The 23220-nt window shown below is 33.2% G+C and overlaps 8 protein-coding genes across 8 annotated transcripts; 3 read left to right on the top strand and 5 right to left on the bottom strand.

Annotated features, from left to right (window-relative positions):
• Positions 1 to 301: 301 nt before the first annotated feature.
• Positions 302 to 3501, top strand: plk (putative protein serine/threonine kinase; the record flags this gene model as incomplete). The annotated part of the gene is made up of 7 exons (XM_004362940.1): positions 302 to 1039; positions 1150 to 1257; positions 1457 to 1573; positions 1663 to 1877; positions 1960 to 2213; positions 2283 to 2636; positions 2717 to 3501. The coding sequence occupies 7 exons, from the start codon at positions 302 to 304 to the stop codon at positions 3499 to 3501; spliced, it is 2571 nt and encodes an 856-aa protein (XP_004362997.1).
• Positions 3502 to 3637: 136 nt separating this feature from the next.
• Positions 3638 to 6122, bottom strand: dst1 (putative protein serine/threonine kinase; the record flags this gene model as incomplete). The annotated part of the gene is made up of 6 exons (XM_004362939.1): positions 3638 to 3754; positions 3846 to 3992; positions 4055 to 4198; positions 4259 to 5201; positions 5293 to 5545; positions 5618 to 6122. The coding sequence occupies 6 exons, from the start codon at positions 6120 to 6122 to the stop codon at positions 3638 to 3640; spliced, it is 2109 nt and encodes a 702-aa protein (XP_004362996.1).
• Positions 6123 to 7095: 973 nt separating this feature from the next.
• Positions 7096 to 8572, bottom strand: DFA_03391 (putative acyl-CoA oxidase; the record flags this gene model as incomplete). Its single annotated transcript, XM_004362938.1, has 3 exons — positions 7096 to 7624; positions 7711 to 8243; positions 8333 to 8572. The coding sequence occupies 3 exons, from the start codon at positions 8570 to 8572 to the stop codon at positions 7096 to 7098; spliced, it is 1302 nt and encodes a 433-aa protein (XP_004362995.1).
• Positions 8573 to 8774: 202 nt separating this feature from the next.
• On the bottom strand, positions 8775 to 10446 carry nat10 (putative N-acetyltransferase; the record flags this gene model as incomplete). The annotated part of the gene is made up of 2 exons (XM_004362937.1): positions 8775 to 9586; positions 9669 to 10446. 2 exons carry the CDS (start codon positions 10444 to 10446, stop codon positions 8775 to 8777), a joined length of 1590 nt encoding a protein of 529 aa, XP_004362994.1.
• A 129-nt stretch (positions 10447 to 10575) lies between these two features.
• On the top strand, positions 10576 to 11391 carry DFA_03389 (uncharacterized protein; the record flags this gene model as incomplete). The annotated part of the gene is made up of 1 exon (XM_004362936.1): positions 10576 to 11391. The coding sequence occupies one exon, from the start codon at positions 10576 to 10578 to the stop codon at positions 11389 to 11391; it is 816 nt and encodes a 271-aa protein (XP_004362993.1).
• A 202-nt stretch (positions 11392 to 11593) lies between these two features.
• On the bottom strand, positions 11594 to 12248 carry DFA_03388 (N-acetyltransferase; the record flags this gene model as incomplete). The annotated part of the gene is made up of 3 exons (XM_004362935.1): positions 11594 to 11661; positions 11685 to 11920; positions 12049 to 12248. 3 exons carry the CDS (start codon positions 12246 to 12248, stop codon positions 11594 to 11596), a joined length of 504 nt encoding a protein of 167 aa, XP_004362992.1.
• Positions 12249 to 12704: 456 nt separating this feature from the next.
• DFA_03387 (ubiquitin ligase E3 alpha) lies at positions 12705 to 19244 on the top strand (the record flags this gene model as incomplete). The annotated part of the gene is made up of 11 exons (XM_004362934.1): positions 12705 to 13799; positions 13870 to 14077; positions 14157 to 14413; positions 14484 to 14909; positions 14985 to 15283; positions 15354 to 15699; positions 15874 to 16200; positions 16312 to 16383; positions 16460 to 17736; positions 17823 to 18164; positions 18239 to 19244. The coding sequence occupies 11 exons, from the start codon at positions 12705 to 12707 to the stop codon at positions 19242 to 19244; spliced, it is 5655 nt and encodes a 1884-aa protein (XP_004362991.1).
• Positions 19245 to 19358: 114 nt separating this feature from the next.
• Positions 19359 to 22846, bottom strand: DFA_03386 (uncharacterized protein; the record flags this gene model as incomplete). The annotated part of the gene is made up of 4 exons (XM_004362933.1): positions 19359 to 19413; positions 19584 to 19927; positions 21735 to 21798; positions 22743 to 22846. 4 exons carry the CDS (start codon positions 22844 to 22846, stop codon positions 19359 to 19361), a joined length of 567 nt encoding a protein of 188 aa, XP_004362990.1.
• Positions 22847 to 23220: the final 374 nt, after the last annotated feature.

Below are 23220 nucleotides of genomic sequence, written 5' to 3'. Positions count from 1 at the left end.
ATTCATTCATCAGATTTAGTTTAACACATACTTTTATACTTTTATTCCAATACCAATACCAATATTATTATATTTTTATTATTATTATTATTATCATTGCACCTGATCATTCTTTTATTGTGTCTTTTCAATATCAACCAATCAGCATTTATATTCCAAAACACACACTTTTCATTCATTACCTACATACCTCTCCCGAAATCACTACCTACCCTCCCTCTGCTTCCAGATACCAAAAAAAAAAACCTTTTATTATTTTTAAAAATAAAGAGTTCGTTGAAAATATTAATCTCTGACAATGATGAACTACAAGCAACTTTCTTCATCACCACCCCTAACTTCACAATCACTTTATACAACCAATAATAATAATCATCGTTCAACTAGTATTGGTCTTCAACAGCAACAATATCAGTATCCTACCTCCTCTACTTCTACTTCTATCTCTACTTCCTCTCATCTCTATAATACAAGCGGTCCCGCAACTACTCATCAATCATCATCTTATCCACAGCAACAGCAGCAACAGCAACAACAGTACAATACTAGTGGTTATCAACAAACATATGATAATCAAGAAAATATCAATATCAATCATCAGTACAACAATAGTGCATCACTTCGTTTAAAACAGCAACAACAGCAACTTCAACAACAACAACAACAACAACAACAACAACAACAACAACAGTCATCTTTAATCACAAAGTCGATGGTCATTAGACCAACGCATTGTGGAGATATTCAACAGCAACAACACCAGCAGCAGCAGCAGCAACATCACCAAATAAACAGTGTTTACAACGGTGGGTCTTCTACTACTTCTTCGTCAAGACAACCAAGTGTCAGTAATAATCCATTCATGACAACTCCAACTGTCCAAGTCTCTGCCTCTGTTGTTCCACAGCAACAACAACAACAACAACAACAAATGGCACCACCAGTTTCAACTGAACCTCCTACTCTTATCAAGGAAATCATTAGAAACGGTGATAGTACCATCGTTAAAGAATATAAACGTGGTGAATTGCTTGGAAAGGTAAATATCTTTTATTCAAATAATATAATCACATGATCATCCAATATATTAATTATTAAATTCATTTCCAACTTTTATTTATTTATTTATTTATTTATTTATTTATTTAGGGTGGATTTGCAAAATGTTATCATTTGACCGATTTGGAAACGAATAGAGTTTACGCTGCCAAAGTAGTCTTAAAATCATCCTTGATTAAACCAAGAGCAAAATCAAAGGTAAAGTATCCCAAAATTAATTTAACAAATTTGTTATAGTTGATACATGATCAAGTTTGTGTTGGTTGGAAATCTCGACCTGGATATTTCCTTTCCCCCCAACAAAAAAAAAAAAAAACAAAAAAAAAAGATTGAAATTCAAAAATACTTACCAAATATTATTTATTTTACTCTCTATAATTATTATAAATCTTTCTAGATTAAAGCTGAGATTAGAATTCATAGTTCATTAAATCATGAAAATATTGTAAAGTTTGAACATTGTTTTGAAACCGATGATTATGTTTTTATTCTTTTAGGTTTATGTAATCAAAAGGTAAATTTATAAATATTTAAATAATAATAATTATATATATATTATTTATTAATTTCTCTTATTCTTTTTATTTCTCTCTCTTTCTTTAGACTGTAATGGATATTCATAAAAGAAGAAAATTTTTATTAGAATGTGAAGTTAAATATTATGTTTATCAAGTGATTCAAGCAGTAAAGTATTTACACGATCACAAGATTATTCATAGAGATTTGAAATTGGGTAACCTTTTCATTGATAACATGCGCATAAAGTTGGGTGATTTTGGCCTTTCAACCAGAGTTGAACGTGAAGGTGAAAGAAAAAAGTATGAACCAAAAAAAAATATATATATATAAATTATTTATTAATATATTTATTTTTTTATTATTATTATTTATTTTATTTAGGACAATTTGTGGTACACCAAATTATATTGCACCAGAAGTTTTAGATAAAACAGTTGGACATTCTTATGAAGCAGATGTTTGGTCAATTGGTATTATTCTATATACTTTATTGGTTGGTAAACCACCTTTTGAAACGCCAGATGTAAATATGACCTATGAACGTATTAGAACAAATCAATATTCATTCCCAGAAGAACCAGCACTTGATGATAGTACAAAAAAATTAATCATTTCAATTTTAAATCCAGTTCCAGGTAGAGTTTAAAAAACAAAAAAACCTCTTTTTCAAAAATATCTAATCTCTTTTTTTTTCCTACTTTTAGAAAAAAGACCAAATTTACATCAAATTTTGGAACATGAATTCTTTTCACTACCAACAATACCAAAATATTTACCAGTATCAGCTCTAACAACTCTTCCAACTCAATTAATCCGTTTACCTTCCTCTATCAATAATAATCATTTGCCTCTAACTGAAAATACAAATATTATTAATCAACAACATCAACAACAACATCAACAACAAGAACAATATCAATCACCACAAAAACAACAACAACAAAAGCCAAATCTTTTTGGTACTTTATCACCACAATCACAACAAAAGTTATCTGAATTGGAAAAAGATGATTTCCATTATAGAAAATTAAGAAGATTAGAAAAAATGAAAGAAAATGGTAAAGAAAAAAGAAAAAAAAAAAGAAAAAGAAAATACCATCCCATACTAATATTTTTATTTATTTTTCTATTTTTTTAGATTTAAAAACTAAATTATTAAAACAAAAATTAGCATTACCAGAACAAGCACAAATTTGTACCAATGTTAAAGATTTGGAGACTAGAATTGCCAATAATCATATTTCCGAACCGGTCAAGGCTATTTCCCCATCAGCCGCCTTTGCAAAGAGTTGTCAATTCCCAAGAGATTTGGTATTTGTTAGTCAATTTGAAGATTTTACCAGCAAATATGGAATGGCATACAATTTGTCAAACGGATCGGTTGGAGCCTACTTTAACGATTCCACCAAGGTGATTACTTTTCTCAACACTGGTATTGCATATTACATGGAGCATGCCAAGGGAGATGACGGCGACGGCAAGAGAATTTTAAATATCAACGAGGAGCATCCACACGACACCCAGAAAAAGGTAACCCTCATGAAATACTTTTCCAATCGCTTCCTTCAGCAACCTGTAAAATTTAATATCAACTATCGTCATCAACTACAACGACAACAGCGAATCCTATACACTGACGACTCTTTGGCTTCACCAGTCTATGTAAAAAAGTGGAAAGAGACACCCAAGGGAATTGCATTCAGATTAAGCGACAAGACGATTCAAGTAAACTTTGTAGACAACTCGATCATCATTCTCACCAACGACCAAAACGTCACCTATGTTTCTGCTGACCAGAAAACAATTTTAACCGATAAGCTCTCCAATATGCTTCAAAGCACTGATCCAAACATTGTCAGTGGCATCAAATTCACTAGAGAAATTGTCCCAAGTCTTTATTGTCACAAGAAACCAGATGAATAGAAAAAAAAAGAGATAAAAAAGAACAAGAAAGAGAATCAAAATTACAAGTAATCATTAACCTTAAATAAAAATCAATCCCAAAAACAAAACTTTGTAAAATATAAATACAAAAAAACAATCAAACAAATAAGAATAATTATAAAACATTTAAACATTTCGGATTGAGAGAGATATAACCATTGGTTGATGATGGTTTTTTTGTTATATTATGAGAATGTTTTTGGATGATATTATTATTACAAATTGATGACATCTATTACTATTATTATTATTGTTATTATTATTATTAATTATTAATTATTAATTATCTATCGATTAATTTATAACCTATAAATTGTTTTTACAGTTGAGCTCAAATCTCCAATGACTTTCATATTTTGAATATTTTCCTTTTGGCTCATTACTACGTTTTCTTGTCTATCTTTATGATATGTCAATGCTTTAAATATATTACCAACTGAAGGACTAAAAGAAAATCTTAAACTATTTATCTAAAAAAGAATTAAGTATGGATGGTTGTGATTTTTCTACTACTTTTTTTTTTCTATCTTACATCTTGATCAGAACATAAATCACCAAGAGTTGATGTGAAATCATTATATTTTGGTTCAGTACTTAATAAACAATCAGAAGGAATATTTCCTAGAGTTAAAAATGGTATTTGAATGGTACAATCACTCCTATAAATTGCGTGCAACTAACATAAATAAATTTAGATTAATAAAATGTTGTTTTGAGATGAGATATATTTACTTACACTTTCAGGTAAAGTTTCTTTTGGTAGTTTTGATTTTATATTTTTTGATTGATTAGATTTGTTGACAGGCTTTGTTGATGGAGATGGTGGACTATTATTATTATTATTATTATTATTATTATTATTATTATTATTATTATTATTATTGTTGTTGGTGGGAGGTGAAGGACTTTTAAGTACTTTAATATTCTTTGGTATTATATTATTATTTGGTGAAGGAGCTGATATATTATTATTATTATTATTTGGTTTAATTGGTGTTAGAATTTTTCCATTAGTATTATTATTATTAGTAATATTTTTATGTAGAGGTGGTTTTTGATTTGAAGGTGATAATATTGAATGACCATTATTATTCTCTTTAGAAGGTGTCTGATTTTCATTATTATTACCAGCAATATTGTTATGTTTGTTTACTAATTTCTTAACCTGAGTTGGTGATGAACCATTACTACTATTTTGTTGTTGTTTGGTTGGTGTTTGATTATAGATTTCATCCTTTGATACAACAGTACTGTACATGTCATCTTTTGTCACCACGGTTGAATAATTGCCGTTTTCATTGTCGTCATCCTTGGCAGTACTATAGTTGCTATCCTTTGAAACTACGGTCGAGTAGTTTTCATAGTTTTCATCTTTGGTGACAACGGTCGAGTAGTTTTCATCCTTTGAAATGACAGTCGAATATTCTACATCCTTGGTGACAACGGTCGAGTAATCACCCTCGTCATCACTCTTTTCAACAAACGTGTCTTCCTCTTCGTCTTCATCTATATATTCGGCATTGTTTAAAATGTTTCTACATTTTTCAACCAAATCTCCCAACACTGTAATTGGCTTTGTCGTTTGAACAAATTCATGTTTCAACATTTCAGATGCCGTTGGTCTCTTTGATGGATCTTTGGTTAAACATTTTGATAAAAAATCTTGAAATACCATACTCCTAAAAGAAAAGTAAAAAAAAAAAAAAATAGAGAATTAGAAATAGACATTACCATTATTATTATTATTATTCCTTTTTAGTTTGTTTTTACCATTTCTCTTTTTGTTGTAAAGAAGGAGAATCTTCTCTTGGAATCATAAAAATAACTCTCATTGGATGTACATTTGCATTGGGAGGGATGACCTCTGCCATTTCAATGGCAGTGATACCCAATGACCAAACATCAGCTTTTCCATCATACTTATTTTCCAATATAACTTCTGGTGCCATCCAATATGGTGTTCCAACAAATGTATTTCTTTTAGAAAATGTACTAAATAAATGTGCACTAACTCCAAAATCAGCTAATAAAAAAAAAAAAGAAAAGAGTTAGGACCATCATCATTTGTTTACTACTATATTTTTTCTATTCATACCTAATTTAACTTCACCTTGATCATTTAATAAAATGTTACCACCTTTAATATCTCTATGAATCTTTTTACATTCATGAAGATAGGTCAGACCTTTGAGAGCTTCTCTACAGATGAGAGCGATTTCATCCTCCAACAAACCAGTCTCTGTTATTTGAACCAAATCGGCGATTGAGCCACCTCCACAATACTCCATAACGATCCAAAGTTGGTGATCCTTAAAGTAGCTACCATAGTATTTGACAATGTTAATGTCGTTGCATTCTGCTAGAATGTTGATTTCCTTTTGTACGTCTTTGATGGCCTCGGGGTCGTCAAGTGAGATGACCTTGATTGCTACGACCTTGCCATCGCTCATATTGATCGCTTTGAATACCTGTCCAAAAGAACCTTTACCCAGACGCTCTTGTTTTTGAAATATAGTTCCTGGGTCCTCTGGAGAGATGACAACTCCCAACCTATCAGACAATTGTTTGACATTGAGTTGAGGTGGTTGTTTCTTTACCATCTTTGAAGATGACGGTGAGGACGTCATCTTTCACTATAGGTATAAGATTACTATTACTACTACTACTACTATTACTATTACTATTACTACTACTCTATAGTTCCTCTCAAACGAGTCGACTGAATATAAATAGTCTATTTACTATTCGTCTTTTTACTAAATACTACTACTATAACTAACTATATGATTGCTTTATCTCTGCTATTACCACGATATTCTCTTTATAATTTGTTATTATTATTATTATTATTTGTGGGGGGTCGAGTTTGTTTGTTTGTTTGTTTGTTTGTTTTGGGAGTGTTGTTGTTTGTTGACCCTATTATTACTACTGATTAATCACCTTTTTTAATAATGTTTCTTCAAGATATATATCCCTCTCCTCTTTTATATTATATTATATATAATGAATATATAGTGTGTATGTAATGAATGATTGATGGATTGATTATCGATGATTGATGATGATGGTTTCAGCACAAGACGGTAGTATCAATAAGTTTTAGACTTTTTGTAGGGTAATTAAATTTAATTGTTGAAAAATTTCTTTTTTTTTTTTTTTTTTTTTTTATTTAAAATGTTTTTGGGGGCACCTGCAGCCCTTGCTTGGTGTACGATCGTACCCTTTGCTGGTTGGGCTCGAGCGCTACATGTACAAAGATACAAAAATCTCCCTCCCTCCCTTACTAAACTACCCAAAGGGAGAAAGTTTTTATCGTCACGATGTCATGGTCGCCTGGAAACGACGATGGCGACGGACTCATCATTCATCCATTCATTCATCCATTTCCCCTTTTAAGGGGGGTGTTAGGAGACAATAGGAGGTAGATAGATATTAATTTAAACCTAACAACAAACAGTTACAATGTAACCTTTAACCAAAAAATAGATAGATAGATAAATAGAGGTGAATAGAGATAGATCGATTGATTCTAGATTTGTTTGTTTATATTTATTTGTTTTGTTTATTTATATTTTAACGAAAAGATGAATGACCAGTAATTTCACGAGCAGCAATTAAAGTATTGATATCATAGGAACCTTCAAAAGTATGGATAGCTTCCATATCAACAAAACTACGAGCCACACCATAATCGGTGACAATACCATTACCACCGACACATTCACGAGCAAGACTAACAATTTCACGACCGTGACTTGTGCAATAGGCTTTGAGTAATCCAATTTGTCCATAACTTAGTTTCTGTTGGTCAAAGAGATGAGAGACACGTAGACACATGAGTGTCATTGCTTGGAGATTACCCAACATCTTTACCAGCCGTTCTTGGATCAATTGGAATTTAGACAGAGGTGTTCCAAATTGTTTTCTAGATTGTACATATTTGAAACATGATTCATAGGCATTGGCAGCTACACCCAATGAAATCCATGCTGCCATGATTCTAGTTAAAAACAAACATTTACCAGGTCCACTATTAAAATCATTTGCATTTGGTAATCTTTGATCATCTGATATTAAACATTCTTTAAAATATATATGTCCACTAGTAAAAATAAAGTAAGTAAATGATATTAATATATTATATTATAGATTATTATATTTTAGATTGTATGTACACTAAGTACCTACTTTTGAACCATTCTAAGAGATATTTTGTTATTAATAGTTTCAACATTTAAACCTGGTGTACCTTTTTCAACGATGAAACCTTTAATTTTCTTTGACTCGGTGTCACGTGCCCAAACAATGATAATGTCTGCAAAGGGAGCATTGCCAATCCAACGTTTCTCTCCATTGAGTATCCATCCATTATCAACTTTACGAGCTTCACACAATAGTCCAGATGCATCTGATCCAGCCAATGGCTCTGTCAAACCAAAACATCCAATCGAATCCATAGCAGCCATCTTTGGCAAGTATTTTAGTTTTTGTAGTTCACTGCCACAATAGTAGATGGGCAACATTGAGATGGTTTGAAGTATAGAATAAAAGGTTGCAATATCAGCCGATACCTTTGCAAATTCCATTGCAATCATACCCAACTCTGTTGCTGTCATTCCAGGACATTGATATCCTTTTATATTACCTCCTGCCCATTTTAATTGTTTTAATAATGGTATCAATTCAAATGGGAATTCTGCTTTTTCATAATATTTATTTGCCTATAGGTAAAAAAGAAAGAAAGAACAAACAAACTATATAGTTAGTTTCTTTCAATTATAAATATAAATATATCTCATCTTCATCTTACAATTGGTAATATTTTAGATTCAGCAAATTGTTTTGCTTGTTTTCTAATTAATCTTTCTTTATCATTCAATAAATCATTTAAACCATAGTAATCTACGCTACCACCAACATTTACTTGATCTTTTACTTGTTGTTGTTGTTGTTGTTGTTCAGTTACAGCGACATTAACAACTTGTAAATGATTTGATATACTTTCAATTCTTGATATTGATTTTCTTATTACTTGGTTATTCTCCTCCATTCTATCTCTCTCTCTTTCTTCTTTGTATATCTTTGTACAATGTGTTTAAACAGATCAATGCAATGGTGTAGTAAAGTTTCTGTTTCAATTAAAATTTTATAATTTTATTTTTAAAAAAACAAAAAGATCTTCTTTTTGATCTCTCGTTTGTGTAGATTTAAAGAGATCATCATGATTTTTGGTGATCTATTGTTTATTTACTTTACTTTCTAAATGATTTCTTTTTAGAATTACCTTTTTGTTGTTGTTGTTGTTGTTTTGATTCTTTTAATTTTTTTAATTGGTGATGTGGGTCTTGAATATCCTTGGCTTCCTTTTTACTTGAGGATCCATCTTCATCGTCACCACCATCAGTTTGTTTACGTTTTCCAGCAGCCGAAGGGACAGAGATGGTAGTTGGGATTTTACCTCCCTTTAAAGCCTTGCTCCAAACCTCTTCATCTTGATCGATTAAATATTCCTTGAATTGGTCCATATCCAAATCCTTCTTTCCGGCATTTGCCTTTTTCTTTTCCTTTTCAGTCAATGCCTTGACCTTTTTAGGTTCTTCCAACACTTCCTCTTCTTCCTCTTCTTCTTCTTGCTTTGCGTACAATTTTTCTTTAATCTTTTTTTCTTCCGATTCCAATTCATCTTGGACACTTTCAACGATAGCGTTCTTGCTCTTGAACACCTTCTTTGGTTTGGGGATAGAGTCGTCGATGGATTGTTGCTTGAATTGTTTGAGTGCTTGCGAGACACGTCTCATGGCTTGTGAAAAGACAGACAAGACTTGGTTGTGTTGGACGTTGAGCTCGGTGGCCAACTGATCCAAAGACTTGTGTTGCAAAGAGATGGCCAAGATCACGGCCATTTGAAGTAACGAAAGGTTGGATCTAACTTGATTCAATTGATTGCTAAACAATAACTTACCAACCATTGGCAACATATCAACAATTACATTATAATCAACAAGATTATTTGTATATGATTCCAATCTCTTTAAATCATAACTTGAAAAATATAAATCTAAATCTTTATAATTAAATTCGTCTAAAAATCAAACCAAAAATTAATATCAATATTTCTTTTCTTTTTCAATTTTCCATTTACTTACTTTCAATATTATCCTTATTTAATTTATCTTGAAGTATATTTAAAGCAAGGGAAGCTTGGAAATTTCTAAAATCATAACCAAGTAGTGAAATGAAACGTTTTCTGAAATCTTGGTAGAAAGAAGACAACCAACCTTCGGATGCAATGGTTTGTTGTTCTTGACCAATCTTTAATTCCTTCAACATGATACAACTGTGTTCACCAGTGATATCGTTGGATGCCAAACGAAGGTAGACTGGAAGGTATCCAGACTTTGACCAGAATTGGTAGAGTTGGGAGGTGACACCATAACTGACACCAACATAGTGAAGTAGTTCTGGCTTTCTTTCTGTCAACTTGTATAATAATGGTGGTAAATTCTTCTTTGGTTTAATCTTTTCAATTAATAAATTTGATTTTGAAATAGTTGATGATGAAACTTCTTCTTCAGCTTCTTCTTCTTCATCTTCATCATCTTCATTTTCTTCATCTTCATCCATTTCTTCATTAATTGTATTAATATCACCTTGATAATATTGAGTTAATAATTCTAAAGATTTAGTACCGTAACCCATCTTTTGGTAGTCGGGGTGAGTTGCGATACGGACGACACGAGCACCAGAGAGACGTGGGAAATCTTCGTCTTGGAAGTGTTGGGTGAGGGTCCATGGGATGAGGTCGCCGCTGGATTGGTATCCCTTTCTGATCGAGTTGAGGATAGCTTCCTTGGCGATAGCTCCTTCAAGACTGACTTGGATGGCGCAGAGGATGGTGGGGAGCCCGGAGCCGTCGTCGGTCATGGGACCGAGCAAGACAAAGATGTGGTGGTCCGGCGAGTCAGACATGAGGAGGAGGTCGTTGGGTGTGTTTTTGTAGTGGGATGCGACAAAGAGCCCGACAAGACGTTGGAGGAAGGCTTCAGAGGCACGATGGTAGCTAAAGAGCGAGTCACGGTTGACATAGTAGAGTTGGCAGTCGTTGGGGTGTGGACAGCCACCCTTCTTGTCGACTTGGACCTGTGCGTCGAGACAGAGCAGTTCGTTGAGCCAACGTTCGATGGGGTCGTTGGAAGCGTAACGGATGGGTTGGAGGAGCTGGATCTCACGCAAGACACGGCCGGAGACACTGGCCATGGCGTTGGGGTTGGCGGCCGACGTGCCGCTTTGCTCACGCAGCTGCTTGATGAGCTTGAGGGAGAGCGAGCGACCGGTGCCTTCGTAGCCGTTGATGGTCGACGAGAGGAAGACGAGGTAGGGCCCGAGCAGGTTCTTGACGTAGGTGAGGGGGATGGCGGCAGCCTCATCGATGACGACGAGCTCTGCTTGGCCGAGTTTCTGGTAGTCTTGCGGTTGGATGTACTGGATAGTCTGACGATGCGAGCGGAAGATGTTGACGCGGACTATAGCATTGTTGAACTCGGGGTTGGTCGACTTGACCAACTCATAGTCGACGTGCTCGGTGTACTCCATGGCGTCGAATCCCTTAAACACAAACTGGAAGAGTGTGACGAGATTCTCTGGCGTCGGCGAGCTGACAAAGATGTTGGAGTAGCCAAACGCGATGGCGGCCGCGATCGACAGCCCCAGCGACGCCGACTTGCCACGTCCTCTGCCGGCGGTGAGCGTGACGGTGCTGCGCAGCGTCTTTTCCGAGATGGCATCGATAAATGTGAGCACGCTCTTGGCCTGGTCGATCGAGCGACACTTGTCGATCAGCGGCCCGGCGATATCCGTGTCGTGGGTTGACTGCTTAAACTCGCGCAACTCCACGTCGTCCTTGGTCTCTAGCACGCGTTCTACCGGTGCAATGGTACGCGACATGGACGATAATGGGAGTACGTTCAACTCATCGTCCATCACCAAACACTGCTCGCACTTGGCCAACGACAAGAGGAAACGTTCGTTGAAACGACACACGACGTCCGAGTTGGTCGTCTTGGCACCATCCTCACCCGTACGGAAACGCGAGTGCACGTCCATCGACATGGTGTACAACTGCTTGAGTGAAGACATTGTCTTGAGCAACAAAACAACCATACCTCCTCCCTCGACCGTCTCAATAGTACGTGCCAAAAGATTAGGTGTGATAGCTTCGAAATCTTGCAACACCAACATACCAAAAGTGTTACCCAAAATCTTATGTGTCTCTGAATAAAAGCAGTATCTAATATTGGTAGTCGATACAAATACATCAAATGGATCCTCACCATTCACTGTCACATTACCATTGGTTTGTTTAATCGTCTCCTTTACTTTCATCTTTTTTTTTCTATTCCTACAAAAAATTAAGATATATCAAAAGATAAAAGAATCCAAGTTAGATCATTCATTCATCTATCTGTCTCTAAACTAACTATAATACTATCTATATATTTATTATATATATATATATAATATACATACTTTGAAAGATTTAAATCCTTTTTGTAACACCATAATACATTTGGACGAGCTTTGACTACACTCTTTGAGAGAATGTAATGCAAGTTTGGTATTTGGTCTTTACCTCTGTCACCGACCAACACCAAGAATGATCTATGATTGGTTGCAACAGCATTCTCAATCACTGTTCTAACTCTATTATCTACTTTCTTTCTAACCATCTTTTTCTCTATATATAAATCAAAAACAAATAATAAATAAATATGAGCAATTCGTTTTTCGTTAAGACTCGTTCGTTTTCACAAATTTAATTATTTGTAATTTTTGTTGTTGTGATTTTTTAAAAATTTATTTAAGTAATGTATAATACAATATTTAATAATCAAGAGTAGTAGTAAAATATCATTTCTTTGTTATCATATTTGATAACTATAATGTTGATAATACGACTTGGTTCTGATTTTGTTTCCAAGTATTAGTACTTTAGTATTTTTTTGAAAATCGTATTATTTGGTTTTTGTTTTTTTATGATGGGATTGACTGTGAGGAAGGGAAGTGAGTGTTGTTGACTCATTAACATTCACACCTACACGATACATCTACTTTATCTATTTAATACATCTATTCACAACTCCTCACATATCAGGTCAGTAGTAGTAATAGTAGATAAGAAGAAGATGTTTAGATTACGAAGAGGTGGTGATGAAGCACCACCCAATGACAATAATAATAATAATAACAACAACAATAATCAAGAAGATAGTAACACCACCAAAGATGAGGTTGAATTAGAAGATTCAATGGATCATGATGTTGATGATGTTGATGATGTTGATGATGATGGTGCATCTGTTGAAGAAGAGGAAGAAGAAGACCAAATTTTTGAAGATCATTCCTATGATGAAGATGAAGATGAAGTTGATGATGGAGAGGAAGAAGGAGATGAAGAAGATCCTTTGGATATGGATGCAGCTGGAATACTAGAGAATATGGAAATGATGAGCCCTGCATTTAGAAGATTTTTGGCTAGACTACGTGCTGGACAAATCGATGATAATGGAGAAGACGTTGAACAAGATGGCGATGACCTTGATGATGATGATGAAGATGAAGAAGAAGTAGATGAAGAAGCTGAATTGGCACTTGAACAATTAGTTGAAGGTGGTCTTGACCCAGGAGTGTTTAGACAATTATTGGATGTTTTTGGAAACAGAGAAAGAAATAACAACAATAATAACAATAACAATAACAACAATAATAATAATAATAATAATAGAAGTTCTTCAAGAAAGAGTGCATTGGATCAAAGTACAGATTCAACTGAAAGTGATAAGGAGAATATAAAGTTGGATGAGGAAATGTATAATTATAAACCAAGAACACCTATTCTATTAGACCGTATTGCTAAACTTGAAGCTATTGTTGACCCATTTACAAATCAGAAAAAGGATACCTCCTCCTCTTCCTATTCGTCAAATACAACATCAACAACAAGTACAGCAGATTCACAACAATCATCAATCATTTCACCAACTTCACAACTATACCGAGACATGTATAGTGCATTATTACAATTTGGATTCAAACCATCGTTGGTTTCAAGATCATTGGATTTCAAATCGACATTGGATACTTGTATTGATTGGATCACTGAACAACAACAAATCGATAGTGATCTACTCGATTGGATAAAGATTGCATCTCATACAAGCAACACTAAACTATTTGAAAGATTTTTAGATGATCTTAAAACAAAGTTAACAACTGGTGATGTATGTAGTTTAAAAAAAAAAAAGAAAAAGATAATATATTAAAGTATATTTATTAATCTATTTATTTTAGCAACAAAGAAATTGTTTTGAAGATATAAAGGAAAAACAAACCATTACAACATGTGGATATGTATTCAAAAATGGTGAATGGGGATTCCAATGTAAACAATGTCAAGAAGATTCTACTAGTGTTCTTTGTGAAAAATGTTTTAGAGATTCTAATCATGAAGGTCATGACTATCAAATGATTAGAGTTGGTCAAGGTGGTTGCTGTGATTGTATGTAGAGAGATATAAATATATATATTATAAAAACTATTGCAACTTTACTTATTATTATTATTTTTAAATTTTCTAGGTGGAGATAGTGATTCATGGAAAGAAGAAGGATTTTGTTCAAAACATAAAGATGTTTTGGAAGTTGATCAAGTTATTTTAAAACCAATTGAAGATTTGGGTGAAGGTCATTTAGCTTATTGTGAACGTGTATTGGGTTATCTTTTGGATATTATTCTCAATACTCTTCGTAACAATGAATCTCGTGATTCTTCAGACATCTTTTTCCAACAAAAATTATATTTCTATTATAATGATCCATCAAGAAATTATAATATTGTAAGTATACTAAACCTAAATATTGTTATTATACTATTTATTTACTCTCTTTTTTTTTTTTCTATTCTAGAAATTAGATGAAGATTGTTATGGAGTATTAATTTATAATGATGACCATAATTCATTCCAATCGGTAATAGGTGAATTGAAAGCAGCCATTGGATTACAACGTGGACCAGCAACCGATTATGCTCATTATGTTCATATGAATGGAAAGTGTATAGTATTTATTGGAGCTCGATCTGAATGCAATCGTGTATTAAAGTCATTGGATAAAATCAATCTAAAGGCTACTCTTACCCGTCGTTTCCAAGCTTTCCCATTCCAAAACTTTTCAAGTATTTTGGAACTATTTGTACACCTCACTCCCCTTCCATGCTTTAAACGTATCTTTTGCAATCTTTTAACTCGTCCCATGGGTCAATACCATCATGATGATGGTAACGTATTTGATCATGATAATTGTAGATTAAAATATTTCCTAACTTATTATCAAGTATGTAATGAAAAAAACAAACAAATATTATTCAAAAGATTTGTACTAATATTTGTTACTTTTTTTTTTTAAAAGTATTTACCAAGTTCAAAACAAGAGATATTAAAGAATTGGTTATTCTCTTTGACTTTTGATAGAGGATTCAAGATTGATTTTTCAATTTGTTTTGCCAAATCTTATCCAATCATTACCGATAATTTTGCAAAGGATATTTATGATCACGACACTTCAATGCTTTCATTAACTGTTCAAATATTTACCATCCCATACATTACAACTCTCTTGGTTGAAAAGTATCAAATCTTGGAAACTCTCTTGACTTCAATCTATTCAATTGCTCAAAAACATTTAGTTAAAGATATTAATTCTCCACCGTATGTAAAAACTATATCAAATATCAATAATAATCAAATCATAATTTATTAATTTATTTAATTATTTTAGATTCCAAGGAGAATTAAAAGATGATGGAGTTGTGAATTCACCACATAAATATTATTATTATTTTGAAAGAATCAAACATGTTTTTGTTGATATTCAATATGTATTGTCCATTTATCCTGTATTTAGAAACATGATGAACAATGCGGTGGAATCCAAGTTTTTCATTCAATGGATAGATGCCATGTCTCTTTTCCATCTCTCCAATCCAAATATTCGAAACGTTCAAACCTTTTCAGAATCTAGTTCATGGGTTAATTACTTTACTCATTCCTTTGCTTTGGATAAACAAACTTTTGCCATTTTTTCATCTTTAATTGAACATAATGATGATCATTTTGAAGAAAATGTAAATAGAAAAAAGAAAAAAGAAAAAAAGAAAAAGGAAACTAATTTATTTTATTTTATTTTATTTTATTTTATTTTATTTTATTTTATTTTATTTTATTTTATTTTATTTTATTTTCTAGGGACAAGCAATTAAAAATACAATCAATTTAATTTTTAAAATGCAGCTTCAAAGATGAGAAAAACAACTACAGAAGGTACATCATTCCATTTACCAATTCATCGTGCACTATCCAAATTGACATTGTTGTTGGTTAGAAAGTTTGTTGGTCATCGAAATAATCCAATCACCTTTAAACAATACACCGAATCATTGTACAATAACCAACAATTGGCTGGCGAGTTGGTTTATGGTCTTGCAAGTATTGATAATCTCATCTCTGAGAGTAATTCTAGAATGTGGTTAAAGAATGGTAGTCCAATTACCTCTCAAATATTTAATTATAATTCTCATTCCTATTTACGTTATTTCTTCTTTGAACCTGATTTCTTTTTAAAACAAGTATGTCAAAAGAAAGAAAAAGAAAGAAGCTAAATTTGATATATAATACTAATCAATTCGCATCAATTATAGATTTTATGTTGTGTAATTGGACCAAATTCATTTTTAAAGGTTTATTTTTCACATTTTAAATCTTTATCAAGATCTTTATTCCAAACAAATCATTCACTTAATAATCATCAAGTAAGTAGAGGAAATGATTATCATAATATATTTATTCTTTGTATTTATTCATTCTTTTTTCTTTTATTATTTTTAGATGGGAGTATTATCAAACTTTTTTAGATTTTTGATAACATTGATAAGTGAAAGATCATTTGTTGGAGATATTAGTGATGAAGAGATTATTAAATATGATGTGATTCATAGATTATATTTAAAGAATCGTACATTTACCAAATTGATTAGCAGTTTTGGCATTGAGAAACGATATTTGGATATTTCAACAAAGACTGTTGAAAAGGTGTTGAATCAAGTGGCAAACTACATTTCTCCATCACTACAAGAACAAGGAAAGTTTTCGTTGAAACCAGAGTTTTCCAATGTCTACAACAAGTACTATTCACGTTACTCTAATGAGGAGCGCGAGCGTGCTGAAGATTCTCATCGTAACAATGAAAAGTCAAATAGTGGTGGAAGTAGCGGAAGCAAGTTACGTCGTTTGCCATTGATGCCACCCATCAAACAAGAGTTTAGAGCTATTCTAGAGACTTTGTACACCGAGGAGTTGTACAGTCTTATGTTTTACAGTATGTACCAATGTGTTGTAGAGATGGAAGATCTTGCAGCATTGGATGAGTTTGATACGTCGCAACGTCGTGTCGAGCGTACTGACGTCATCGACCATCTTGTGCATCTCTTGTTTATGGCGGTTGACGAGTCGAGCAACAAGCTCAACCACAATGACAACAGTGTGACCAACCGTCTACAGATGGTCGTTGACCACGTGCACAAGAAGCACAGTCCTTCCAACGTGTCCATCTACGACCTGCTCCAAGCCATCTCTTCGGACCAGTCTAAAAAGTACTTCCACCCATCAGTCTTGGAACTTTTGTCTCTTCTAACCAAGTCAACCAACAACAATAACAACAATAACAGTAGTCCAAGCAACCTCCGCATTTCATCGTCTGCCGAACAAGAAGACGAAGAAAAGCAACGCAGAATGTTGGAAGCAAAGAAAAAGATTATGGAGCAATTCACCAGACAACAAAAGATGTTTACGTCGTCCATCTCTGGCGACGATCTCTCAGACGACGAGGATGAGCTCGACCAAGACACACTCAGAAAGAATACAGAGGCTGAAAACAATCCCAAAAAGACTTGTATTCTTTGTCGTGAGGAGACCTATGTCAACGACCACAACAATCCAATTGGTAACCTCTGTCTTGTCCAACGTTCTCGTCTCTCCAAGATCATGTCTGAACGTCACCAAAATATTTCAGATTCCAAATATCATTTCAAAACCAAAGATCAAAAAGATTATGATTTTAAATATTATACAAATGATAATATTAATTTAATTTCACATTTTTGTGGGTATGTAAAGGAAAAACAAACCAAAAGAAAAGAAGAATATTTATTATTTATTATTTATTAATTTATCTAATTATTTTTTATTTTAGACATTCATTACATTTTAAATGTTATAAAACATTGGAATCAAAACAAGTACCTAATTTTGTTATTTGTCCACTTTGTACATCCCATTCAAATGCACTTTTACCACCAGTTCCAAAGGATTATTCATTCTTGCAAAACAATGGAACTATGACACACGGTACCAATAATTGGGAACAATTAAAGGAAACTAGTCTCCAGGAATGTTTTGAGCATTTCCAAAAGAGAATTACCAACCGATTTATTCGTGGTATTAATCTAAACCATGACAAGAGTCAAAAATTCTCAATCATTGATATTTTTGAATCAACTATTAATTCTCTTGAATATCAATCAAGATATCAATGGTATGTTTAATCAAACAAAAAAAAAATGAACAAAGATTATTATTTTTTTACTTATATATATTTTTTTTTAATAGTGATTGGAATCTTGCAAGATCAAATATTGATGAAAAAATTATAAATTCATTAAGAAGTTTATTGGATGTTCTTTATGTATTTGTTAACATGCCATCTAGTAACAATAGTATGGATATAGATGCTGCAGAAGAAACTGGACATGATGATTTTACCAAATTATTGTTAACTATGTTTAGTAAATCATCTAGAGTGACCAATTTGGAAACCTATAAAATGATTTCAAATGAAATAATCATTTCAAGAAATCCAGATCAATTGGCTACCCCTGAGCAATTGGTCAAGCATACTATCCTCCTCAGAAGATTGTCTATCCTAGATCATATCTTTTCGGTATCTCGTACTCTTCCACATCTATCTTTCTTCCAAGGTGATCATTTACAACCATTCCACAGTTCATTATTAAATTATATAATTGATTATAGAAATATTAAATCATCACAACCAACACAACAACAACAACAAATTACTACCTTGACGACCTCAACTTCTACAACTTCAACTACTACGCCATCACAAGAATTATCAACCATTCAAAGAGAGGATATTGAATATTTCCATATTATTCCATTACCAAACAACTATGATGATATCTTTGCATGCAATATCAAGTGTAAGAGATGTGATCTAGTGCCATCAAAGCGAGACCAAGTCGTATGTCTTTTATGCGGTAGTATGGTGTGTGCCAGCGCCATGTGCTGTCGTGAACAAAATGGTGAAGGAGAGGTAACCACTCACTCTAGAAAATGTGGTGGCGATATTGGTGTATATGTCCTCGTCGAACACTCGATTGTATTAACCTTTTTCGATGGTTGTATTGGATTCATTGGCTCATCTTATTTGGATGCACATGGTGAAGAAGATGCAGGATTAAAACGTGGTGTTCAATTAAAACTATCAAAGGAAAGATATGAATTATTAAATTCAACCATTCTCAAACATGAAATTCCAAAAGCTATCAGATCTCATAATGGTAACATTAATTGGCGTAATCCAGGTCAATTATAAAAAGGAAAACAAATCAAAAAAAAAATTATTTACATTTTCAAAAAAAAATAAACTTATTATATTGACCCTTTTAAATCGAAATCTAAATCTAATCAAATTGATGGTGGCGATTAATTATTTTGCTTTTAATTGATTTTGTTTTTCCAATAGTTTGGCTTCCTGTCTTGATCTATTAATTGGAGAGAAACCAACAATTAAAAATAATATACAAACAACTGTTGTTGATGAAAAGAATGAGTTAGTGAGTTGTCCAAGAGATATGGCGCCATATCATATATGATGATAATGGCAATAAAAAAAATGATGGTTATTATCAATTACATACCAAACCAAATATACTTTGAAATGGTTAGTTGGGAACCAGTTTTAAGATAGGATTGAATTAATTGAAGGTCGCTTGCTGGAGATAACGGAAATTGTTTTAGCGTATTATAAATGTAGTAGTTCTCAATCAGATCAGAGAACATAAACATGAGCGGTAGGAACTGAATGACCGTGACAAACTTGTTGTGGGTGTACAGTTTAGCTAGACCAATCATCATATCAACAGCGATGGAAATAGGGAAGATGATATCCATTCCAGAATTGTAAGCCCATTTATAGTGTTCAACTTCTTCTTTGGTCAAGGTTGACAGTTCTTTAATAGCATATTCTGCTTGGTATCCAAATTGCTTATCCAATATCTAGAGAGAGACAACAACAAACAAAACACCGTCGTATGCATGGTGAACCGATAATTAATTAATTAATGAGGGAGTGAATCGATTATCAAACGATAAGTCAACTGTTGTGTCTGTACGTATATTGCTTCAATCATCAACCATCAATCATCAACCAACACACACTCTCTCTTTTGTCAACCGGTTTGTGCAATATATTGATCAATTAATCAACTGATAATTGATTGATTAATTGCTTGATGATGATCACGTCACATTATTGTTATTTGAAAAAAAGCTAGGATAGGTTGTTTGTGTTTGTACATACCTCAATTGGAATCTTTGGACCCAAGTATAGGTTTAATACGACAAACCCAAACGCAGTCAAGCATAGGCTAAAAATGAGCAACTTGGTTGACCGTATAATGGTTGAGAATACGGTTGTAGACATTTTAAAATGATCTTGAAAGTGTTGACGCGAACCATAATACGTTAGTATAGTGCAGAATAGGCTTTTGCAAAAGCAGTTTAGATCATCATCATCATCATCATCATCGTCTAAGGGTGGTTGGTGATGATGGTTGGTTGATTGTTATTGCCGTCACTTACCTTTATTTGTGTGTGTTTTATTATGACAATAATCTTGGTTGGTTGGTTGGTTGGTTTGGTTGGGTTATATAAAATATCAACCGCCCTCTTTTGTTTAAACAACAACAACAGTATAATGTTAAAACAAGATAACCAAACACACAACTACTGCTCCAACTAACCCATGATGCAGAGGAGTGGTGGGTGTGGGTAAATTAAAAAATAAAAAATTAATTAATTATTTAATTAATATCAAGATATCGAGATTAAAAAATATAATATATAATATATTTAGAATTTAATAATTTAGATATCTTGATCAGAATTTACAAATAAATAATGAATACTTGGTATTTTTAAATATTCTGACTTTTTAATATTATATTTTTTATGATCATAAAAAGACCTCTTACTCTTTCTTCCTCATCCGACTCTTATTCTTCTTCTATGATTGATTAACTAGTTGTAATTCTAGAATTATATGATTAGTCAGATGACCAACTTGTAGTGGATAAATAGACGTCATCATCTTACAACACAAGGACAACATGCGCAAAAAGAATAATATATTGTATAGACCAGCTCGTTTACAAAACACAATTAATTAGTGAATCAAAGAATGATTGAAAAAGATAGAGTAGAGATGGTTTACATTATCTTTTCCATCTTTTTTAAAAGAAACACCTTGACAGAAGGACGGACAGACAAGATTGATTAATTAGAAACGGATCTATCTCTCAACCAACACTACCCCAACAACCCACCACAACCACAACCCGGAAAAAGTAATCATTTCAATAATCAATAGACAGTCATCGATTGATCGATCGATCCATTTCTCTTTCTCTCTCAATCTCTCTAAATCTATCTTGCATTATTAAAAAAGAAGAAGAAGAGTAAGTAAATAAGATTAATCCCATTCCTTTACCTCAAATATTGGATGAATCTATGTTAATCATCTACTTTTTTACCAAGTTTGGTAATATGACAATGGAACAACAGGTCAATTGAATCTGACCAGTTTGAAATGAATGGAAATTTCTTCTTCCACAAATCATCGGTTGGCCGAGAGTGTGTGAGTGTGTATGAATGAACGTGGTGGTGGTGGGGTTGTTTGAATCAGATCCACCACATTCAACCGACCGAACGAACGAATCTGCATATACATATGGTATATATGTATGTGTGTGTGTTTGAATCTGGCAAAAGATAGATTTAAACATTAATTTGGAAAGAGATCTACAAAGATTGTTCTATAATCTATGTTTCTATAACTAGTGCTAGTTTCAATGGCAGTTGGTGTGAATCTTAGGATTATTTTCCATTGTTTTTAATCTTCCAGACTGGTTTGTGGATGATGATGGATGAAACGCCGATTTAATGAAATAGCATTACCCTCTTGATACAATTAATTAGATAATAATATTTGTACTTTTATGAATCAAGAGGATTAAAAGTGTCGGTCCCATTACCCACGATCCATTCATTCATTCCCCCATAAACCAAAACAACTGTGGAGCTGTTGACCAGCTATTGCCGGCACGGCGCACGCAAACAAGAGGAATCAAAAAGATGAAAAGACAATTGTTCTAGAGAGAGGATTTCGTTGGCACCACTCAATCTTGGCATTTTGTAAAAGAATCAAATACCATCGTCATGTCTATGAATCCATTTCCCCCCAACACTTTCCAATGGAACTCAACTCTTTATCCCATTTGCGAAGTGTATCAAAAAAAGAAGGATATTTTTTCAACAACTAATCCATCGCAATCACATATACATGCATGGACAATCCATCCATCCATCCACCATCCACCCATCCATCTATCTTTACCCACTATTCACGTGTGATCAATCAAGCAATCAAACCAATGTTGTGGTTGGTCGATCGGTATCAATTTACTTAAAAATTCCATCATACGATTTGAAATTACATATTCTCTGCCAATTTGTAGCAGTGGAAAAGAATGTCCATGCTAACAATGTGGGAAACATGTTGCAGTGGTTGTGGTAGAGGTGGTGATATCACAACAAACTGCAGTGGTTGTGTTGTTTTGCGATTGTGGGAGGGGGAAGATATTGTTATTTCCAACTATGGATTAAACACCCCTTTCCTGCAGTAATATCGGATTCAATTAAATGCAAGTCGATTTCCTTACAGTTTTAGACGGGCTCAAGCTCATCGGCAGATACTTTACATGCTCCACAGCAAAGGGAATGGACAATCACATATTGGATATGATCCTTTTACCTATTGTATGAAACGAAATGTAATTTCCCCCCGTTAACGTCGGCACGTCCATATCCATACCGTATAATCCTTGTATCTGTTTTACTACTACTATATGTTTCCATTTCCTTAAACAATGTAATCTCTCTTTTACCTACTAATGTTAAACCAAACAGTTAACCCAGCACCATCGAAACCCAACAAACATTGACATGTATGCATGCATTCATGTGTGTCTGCTCATAGGTGACTAGTGTACTATTTATTAGACGCAAACAACCAGCCAACAAGAGACAGTCAGATTAATTTATTCAAATTATTATTGTTGCATTATAATATTCCATCTTTAAAATCTTTATTAATCTTGTCTAACCAGTACAGTACATTAAAATAATAATAATAATATTACCGCCACCGGTCAAAAATATTTTTAATCAGATATAATAATAATAATTTTTTAATCTAATCCAATCCAAAGATTCCTTCACTCTCTTCGGTT

This window comes from Cavenderia fasciculata (assembly GCF_000203815.1).
Source record: "Cavenderia fasciculata unplaced genomic scaffold Scf_Dfasci-G-b-205a01.r1-3, whole genome shotgun sequence".
NCBI lineage: Eukaryota > Evosea > Eumycetozoa > Acytosteliales > Cavenderiaceae > Cavenderia > Cavenderia fasciculata.
This window is presented reverse-complemented; position numbering and strand designations above follow the sequence as displayed.